General features: G+C 39.7%; 1 protein-coding gene across 1 annotated transcript; it reads right to left on the bottom strand.

Moving 5' to 3' along the window:
• Positions 3,242–4,174, bottom strand: LOC100518060 (olfactory receptor 7A17-like). The gene has a single exon (XM_003123381.1). It carries the CDS (start codon positions 4,172–4,174, stop codon positions 3,242–3,244), a length of 933 nt encoding a protein of 310 aa, XP_003123429.1.

The following is an 8,754-nucleotide window of genomic DNA, read 5'->3' as shown; positions in this document are numbered from 1 at the left end:
AATAAAAATGACACAAGATAACATATTTATAAAACAGAAAATAACACACAAATTTCAAAATCAAACTTTTGGTTATCATAGGGGAATCCATGAGAGGGGGTGAATAAATTGGGAGGATGAGTACAACATACACACACCACTGTATTTAAAATAGACAATTAACAAAGACCTATGGTATAGCACAAGGAAGTCTACTTAATCTGTAATAATTTATATGGGAAAATATGGATATATGTATATGTGTGACTTAATCATTTTGCTGTACTCCTTAAAGTACTACAACATTGTAAGTCAATTATACTTAAATAAAATAATAATAAAATTAAAAAGGGGAAATATTTACTTGAACAATAGAGTTATATTAGTAAGTAACATTAGAAATTTTCAAGCAGAAACAGAAAGATAACAAAGTAATAAGACAATAGTAGCCATTCTTCACCTTACTGAATAAACCTCTTCAATCTGTGGTTACTTATCCTCCAGGCTTTAATAAATCAATGTGCAGTATGAAAAGAAATATTTTACTCAGCAGCAAAAATTTGACATTTTGCTTCCTGATATTTATGGTCATCTATAACACTACGATCATATCAAGTTAATTTATCCTAATTTGTCTTTCCATGTAGACTTCATTGGAAGATACATATTTGATAATCAAATTTTTGCCAGTTACTATGTTAGGCATTTTAGACACCTAGGTGAATAGTGAAATAAAACCAGAAGAATGCATGCTTGCAGTGTAAGTATGTGATATTAAAATTTTGGATTGTAATGTAAATACTTAAATTCAGCTTTTGGTTTCTGAATCATCCCAAGATAAGCATGTTGGAGTTTCCATGGTGGCTCAGCAGGTTATGATCCTACTAGTATCCATGAGGATGTGGTTTCCATTCCCGGCCAGTAGGTTAAGGATCTGGTGTTGCAGTGAGCTGTGGTGTAGGTCGCAGACACGGCTCAGATCCTGCATTGCTGTGGCTCTGGTGTAGATCAGCGGCTGCAGCTCCAATTCAACCCCCTGGGCTGAGAACTTCCATATGCTGCAGAGACAGCCCTAAATAACCCCCCCCAAAAGAAAAACAGCGACCGTGTCAAATAATCGTATTGTCAGCTGTATGACACAGATACTAGATAAGCACGCCGACCTATGAAGTTCCTCTTTTACAAAGCCTTGAGTAAACAGATAACGGGTAACATGTATGAACCTAATTTCCCCTTGCCATGCCTTAATTCCATGCTTATGTTTTAAATTCACCAATAAAGAGTGAACTAGCAGAATCCTAACCATCACCACCCCCAGAACCCATTAAAGGCAGAGCCCCCAATTTGTGCTTTCTTTTTCTTTCCATCTCTTTCTTTCTCTACCAGAGACCTATTTGCCTCGCCCTCAGGCATGCTGTGCACCCTCTAGGACTCATGAATTTATTTTTTTAAAGTTCCCCAATAGATACTGCTGAAATGCATCTTGCATTCATAATAAGAACCAAAGGGCCAATCCAGCCACAGCGTGGACTTGGTCAGGGAAATGTCTCTGTGGTCTTGTCACAAGTAACACAGGCTTAGGTGAGTGCCTCAGACATTCTTAGCCAATAGCATACTATCAATAGGCTGAGAATTAAATGGAACAATTTTACAGACTACATTTTGAAGAAGAGAGGTTAAGGTAATAATGCAATAAGAGGTGGACTAAAGTAAAATTTGAACTTCATAATTTCCTTTACAATGAAATCACATAAATGATCGTAGTTGACAAGTATAGATTTTTGGCCATGCAATTATTGTACCTCATGATTGTTCCTCCAGGAAAATTAGGGGAAAACTACATGGCATGATACTTGTCATTTGAGAACAAAATTATTTTTAGGAAATTCAAGTTGACCTATATAAGATATGCAATTTTTCAAATATATATATATTTTTCTTTTTTTTTCTTTTTCTTTTTTGTCTTTTTGCTATTTCTTGGGCCGCTCCCGTGGCATATGGAGATTCCCAGGCTAGGGGTCTCAGACCTGTAGCCACCGGCCTACGCCATAGCCACAGCAACATGGGATCTGAGCTGCGTCTGCAACCTACACCGCAAGCAGCTCACAGCAACACCGGATCGTTAACCCACTGAGCAAGGGCAGGGATCAAACCCACAACCTCATGGTTCCTAGTCAGATTTGTTAACCACTGTGCCACGAAGGGAATTCCTCTTCTTTTTCTTTTTACAGCACACCTGTAGCATATGAAATTTCCCAGGCTAGGGCTCTAAATGGAGCTGCAGCTTCTGGCCTATGCCACAGCAATGTGGGATCCAAGCCTGATCTGTGACCTATGCCTGCAGCTTGTGGCAACATAGGATCCTTAATCCACTGAATTAGGCCAGGAATCAAACCCACATCCTCATGGATACTAGTCAAGTTCTTAACCTGCTGAGCTGCAACAGGAACTACCAAACATTTCTGATCCGAGCTTGGGAAAAACTTTGTGAATGTGTGAATGTATGTATGAATATGAATGTACGAATATGGACAAAGTGGAATCTGTTTATATACCAGACAAAGCAGAAGCTTTATGAGTGATTTAAATTGTGTAGAGGAGTTTAGTTCAAATAAATGGAAATTTCAAAAAAAAAAAATAGAAGGAGCGAGTTCTACTTCTGAAATAAGAGTTTTAACTAAGGAACAACAACCCCCCCCTTCTTCTTCTTCTCCCCCCCTTCTTCTTCTTCTTCTCTTTCTTCTTCCCCCCCCCCCCCCCCCCCCCCCCCCCCCCCGGCCAAAAAGGCAGCTGCAAGCCTTTTCAGCTATGCTTGCCTCATACCACACTTATTGTAATAATGTAGCAACTATGTACCCTATGCCCAAGCCAGCAGCCCAGCTAGATGTGTTCCCAGCATTACTTATCAGTTCCGCTTCTGTAATCTTGCTTGCTCAATATTTTAGGGAGGAACAATGTCTGCTCCAGGAAGGGGGGAGGTCCCGGATGCTTACATGGGGAAATCAAGACCTTGTAATGTGTAAAAGTTGCTGAGAATGAAGACCTGGTGCTCAGACTCTGAAGGTGATTCCTCTTAGCCTGCACCGGTGCTGAATAAACCTTGCTTTTTCATATCTTCAAGTGCCGTTTTGCTCCTTCAAATGCCACAGTTTTTGCGGTTTCTGCAACATTTCAACAATCTAATCAGAGAATAGCAATTCCTAGCTCTGAATTTTGAGCCCTAAAATCATGGGCACTTCTTCAGTCCTAGGACAATTAGCCTTCATGTGACAGTGATCCCAATGATTCTTTTCAGAGCCGTCTTTATGTCTTTGTTCCTTAGACTGTAGATGAAGGGGTTCAGCATGGGTGTGACCACAGTGTACATCACTGAGGCAATGGCACTTGAGTTTGAACTGTGGGTACCAGCAGAGCTAAAGTACACTCCTAAGACTGTACAATAAAATAATGAAACAACTGAGAGGTGAGATGCACAGGTGGAAAATGCCTTATACTTCCCCTGCACTGATGTGATTTCTCGTATGGTGGAAACTATTTTAGAATATGAGTAAAGAATCCCACTAAGGGAAGCACCACCCAACATCCCAGCTGCAAAATACATCGTTATGTCATTAAGAAATGTGTCAGAACAAGCAAGTTGTACCACCTGATTGATTTCACAGAAAAAGTGGGGGATTTCCACTTTTGTACAGAAGGATAGCCACAACACCATTAGGCTTTGTAACAAGGAATTCAGGGCACTTATCATCCAGGACACCAGAACCAGAATTCCACAGAGCCAGGGTTTCATGATGACTGTGTAGTGTAGGGGGTAGCAGATAGCCACAAAGCGGTCATAGGCCATCACAGCAAGAAGAAAATTTTCCAGTGAAGCAAAAAGTAGGAAAAAGTATATCTGGGAGATACAGCCTTCATAGGTTATAACATTGATCTTTGTCTTTATATTCATCAGCATCTTTGGGATGGTGGTGGAGGTGAAACAGATGTCTGTAAAGGACAGGTTGGAGAGGAAGAAGTACATGGGTGTGTGGAGATGGGAGTCTGAGATAACAGCCAGGATGAGGAGCAGATTTCCAAATACAGTGATCAGGTACATGGAGAAGAAAAGCCCAAGTATGAGGGCCTGCAGTTCTGGTTCTTTTGATAATCCTAGAAGAAGGAATACTGAAATTCGTGTGTCATTCCTTAGTTCCATGTATTGGAAGTGACTACCAGGAGAAAAAAATAGTATAACTAAATTTCTCAAGAATTTTTATTGCAAACATAAAATTCTACTATTTATATTTTGCATTTGAAAAACAAATATCTTTAAAGTTTGTGTGACATTTTCCTCTTTAAGCGATCCCCTGTGCCATTTCTGAATAGGAATTCCTATCCTGCATTCAGCTTTTTGTCTAAGTAGTCATGCATTTTACATTTTTGATGAGGAATTCTGTCATACATTTAGGAAATGTAAATTGCAGGGTAGAGGGTGCTGTAATTCTATGATGGAGAGAGATTATAAGGAGAAATAAATCATACAAATTATCAGATGGAGGCAGGTGCTGTGAAATAAATAAATTGAGTATAAGAAGAGAGTTAACTTTTTTTTTTTCTTCTGAATCATTAGGTAGACCGGAAACATTTGAACAAAGACCACATGGAAGAGAGGACAGGACACATGAGTCTATCTGGGGGAAGTGTGTGCTGATCAGAGGGAATGGCCAGGGAAACGGCTCTGAAAAGGCACCTGTTTCAGAAAATCAAGGCTCAAAAGTAAGTCATTGTGTCCCAGGGGAAAGTACAAGAGGGATAATGATGAAAGATGGTGTCAGAGAATTTGGAGGAACAAGGTGGCCTCTCTGACAAAGCTGAAACTTCAAGTCACAGGGAGTCCTTAGTTCACATATCATTACTTGCACTTTATTAGTTTGTGTCCACAAAATCCCATGATTCAAAATGTGCCACCTCCATGTTTTTATATCTTGGTTGCTATTATAGCACCTGTATTTTAAGGGTCTCATATTGGAGAATATGGACTTAGGTATCCTTTCCCTGCATTAAGTGTCCATGACCCACAACACACACACACACAAACACACACACACACACACACACACACACACACACACACACACGCACGCACACACGCACACACTGTAGCCTCCTGGATGGTGCTACTACCAGGCTATTTTCACCCTTAGCCACGGTAATTAGGAAAACAGCGATATAAGGCAAGATGTTAACGGTAGACTATCTTTCCCAGAAACAGTAGAAATAGTGCCTATATTCCGGTTGTCTCCTCTCAAAATGTAAACATGTGGCTCCATCTATTTTTTAATTTTTAATTTTAAAATTAAGATATAGTTGATTTACAATGTTGTGTCAATTTGTGCTGTACATCAAGGTGACTCAGTCATACACATACGTACATTCTTTTTCTCATATTATCTTCCATCATGTTCTTTCCAAAATATACAAAAGACGCATACAACTCAAAAACAACAAAATAAAACAGCTCAATCAAACATGAGCAGAAGGTCTAAATAGGCATATGAATGGTCAGTAGACATTTGAAAATATGTTAAACATAGCTTTTTGTTAGAGAAATGCAAATTAAACCTTCAATGAGTTATCACATCACACAGGTCAGAGGGGCTCTATCTTAATATGAATATTTTGTATAAAGTATTTAAAGAAACAAAAATTCAGATTAGGAGTTCCCGTCGTGGCGCAGTGGTTAATGAATCCGACTAGGAACCATGAGGTTGCGGGTTCGGTCCCTGCCCTTGCTCAGTGGGTTAACGATCCGGCATTGCCGTGAGCTGTGGTGTAGGTTGCAGACGCGGCTCGGATCCCGCATTGCTGTGGCTCTGGCGTAGGCTGGCAGCTACAGCTCCGATTCATCCCCTAGCCTGGGAACCTCCATATGCTGCAGGAGCGGCCCAAAGAAATAGCAAAAAAAAAAAAAAAAAAAAAAAAAAAAAAAAAAAAAAAAAAAAATTCAGTTTAAAAAACAAACAGGAAAAGGGATATTTGGGGGAAAAATGATCAAATAAACTCAGGTGATCTCTAGAGTTTGTGATGAGGATAAAGCTTCCTTGGTGCTGGCAGCTTTCCAACCCCTGTTATTCCCCCTGATGCCCGGAATAGCAAAGCAGCAAAAAACATTTTATCCAAAAGAGAAAGGAATGATATATTTACATTATCAGATATATGACCAGATGTACACCACACTAGAAAAATGAACGAAGGGAATAAACTCACAATTTATAATGGCAAATACACAACAAACCTAGAGGATTTTAAGAAATGAATTGGTAAGAGACTTTTCTAAATGACATCAAATTCAAATCCTTTGTAGCTCGAAGCTCTAGATTTGAATTTTGCATCTTCATGTATTTGATGTTTGAATGTGGAGAGCCACCAGAACCATTTTACATGGTTCATCCTTACTTGAATAGTCGGGATATTGGTACCCATCCAAAGGCAGTTGACCAATTTAATCAACACATATCTATATAAAGCTTAGCATAGTTCCTTCCTGTTAGTAAATGAATGGTTACTTCTGGCAATGAGATTTGACTGTTTTTCTCTTCTCTCTCTCAGATGTCTCCATTGCTTTCCCATCTCTTGGTCCCCATTTCTACAGTCTGATTTCAGTTTCTTGTCATCTTTCCCACCTATGATAACTGACATCCCTCTAGCCAATATTCACATTAACCCAGACAAATATTTCCATGTTACAAAGCTAAGTGTCCAACTCTCCAACTTAACTCTCTTCCAAACACTCTTTATTGGAGAATGAACCCCAGTTTCCATAGTTTCAAATCCTAGGCTTGCCTGACTGAACTGCCAACTTTACACTCATGCAGTCCTCACCCATAGGAATCTTATAAATATTGAACTTGAGTTTGGGACTGGTGAATGCAAACTATCACATTTAGATTGGATAAGCAATGAGACTCTACTATATAGCACAGGGAACTGTACCCAATCTGCTGGGATAGAACATGATGGAAGATAGTATGAGAAAAAGAATATATATATATATATATATATATATATATATATATATATATATGACTCTATATAAGATAGTATGAGAAAAATAATATATATGTACAATTTTTGCTGCACAGCAAAAGTTGTCATAATATTGTAAATCAGCTATAGCTTAATAAAAATAAAATTAATTTAAAAAAGAAAGAACAAAAAATATTGAACATGAGGCACAGCTTCACTTGATGCCACAGGCCTAAGACCCAGAGCCTATATACACCTGTTTCTCTCTGCTTGGAGAGTCAACCACTGGTTTATTTAGAATTTTTCCTTCCTATCTTCAAAACTTCATCTCCTTTTTCAGGCTGCCTGGATCATTTCCTCCATGAAATCTTTTTATACATTCCCACAGAAAAAGGACACTTTCTCTTGCAATAATTTTGATATAGGGTTTTCACTGCATAATTTTTATTTAACTCCATATCTTTTATTTTATGCTAGACTGTGAGTACCTTGAGGCATGAATCAATGTTATAAACACTCTCCAGTCCCCCCCCCCCGCAAACTTCATTTAGTTGGGAACAGTAGCTGAACAAATGATTATTGCATAAAGAAGTGAAAGAATATATCTTCACAAAATTGCCAATGATGAGGTTAAAAAAAGAAGCCGAGAAATATTAACAGAGGTATAGAAGATATGATGGAGGAAAGTTGTTCCATGCTCTGAGATCAGACCTGTTAGGAGGGAAGATTATGGTTTGGAAGAATAAAATAGAATAGAACAAATTAAACACAAAATAGCTATCAGGGTGCATCATACATAGAAAGGTCTTTTGGTTCTCTTGGTTAAAGTGTGTGTGTGTGTGTGTGTGTGTGTGTGTGCGTGTGCACGCACACACACATGCATATTCATATATATATATTGCCTTTTCTGCCACACCTGTGGCATGGAAGTTCCTGGGCCAGGGATCAGATCAGAGCCACATCTGTGATCTGCTGCAATCCTGGATCTTTAAGCCACTGTGCCAGGCCAGGGATCAAACCAGCAACATCACAAAGACAAACCAGATAATTAACTCACTGCCCCACAGCAGGAACTCTGATACATATGTATTTTTACTTGCCTGGGAACACTCACTGGATCACATGTAAAAGGCATGTTTTCTGTGGGACATATTGCCTGAAGTAAATTCAGGGATGACTGCATTTTATTTTACTTATTTTTGTTTTTCAGGGCTGCACCTGCAGCATATGGAAGTTCCCAGCTAGGGGTCGAATTGGAGCTGTAGCTGAGGCCTACACTACAGCCACAGCAATGTGGGATCCAAGCTGTTGCTGTGTCTACACCACAGCTCATGGCAAAGCTGGATCCTTAACCCACTGAGCAAGGCCAGGAATGAAACCCACATCCTCATGGGTAATAGTCATATTCGTTTCCTCTGAGCCCAAGGCGGGAACTCCCTCAGGAATAATTTTTTTTTCAAATTTTTTTGGGTCTTTTTGCCATTTCTTGGGCCGCTTCTGTGGCATATGGAGGTTCCCAGGCTAGGGGTCTAATCGGAGCTGTAGCTGCCAGCTTATGCCAGAGCCACAGCAACGTGGGATCTGAACCACATCTGCAACCTACACCACAGCTCACGGCAATGCCGGATCGCTAACCCACTGAGCAAGGGCAGGGATTGAACCCTCAACCTCATGGTTCCTAGTCGGATTTGTTAACCACTGCGCCACGACGGGAACTCCAGGAAATATTTTAAATTAAGGCTAGTCCTGCTGAGGGAGAAGCAATATAAA

The sequence above is a fragment of the Sus scrofa genome, chromosome 2 (genome assembly GCF_000003025.6).
Source record: "Sus scrofa isolate TJ Tabasco breed Duroc chromosome 2, Sscrofa11.1, whole genome shotgun sequence".
NCBI classification, from domain to species: Eukaryota; Metazoa; Chordata; class Mammalia; order Artiodactyla; family Suidae; genus Sus; species Sus scrofa.
The sequence above is the reverse complement of the archived record's forward strand: the minus strand, read 5'-3'. Positions and strand labels throughout refer to the sequence as shown.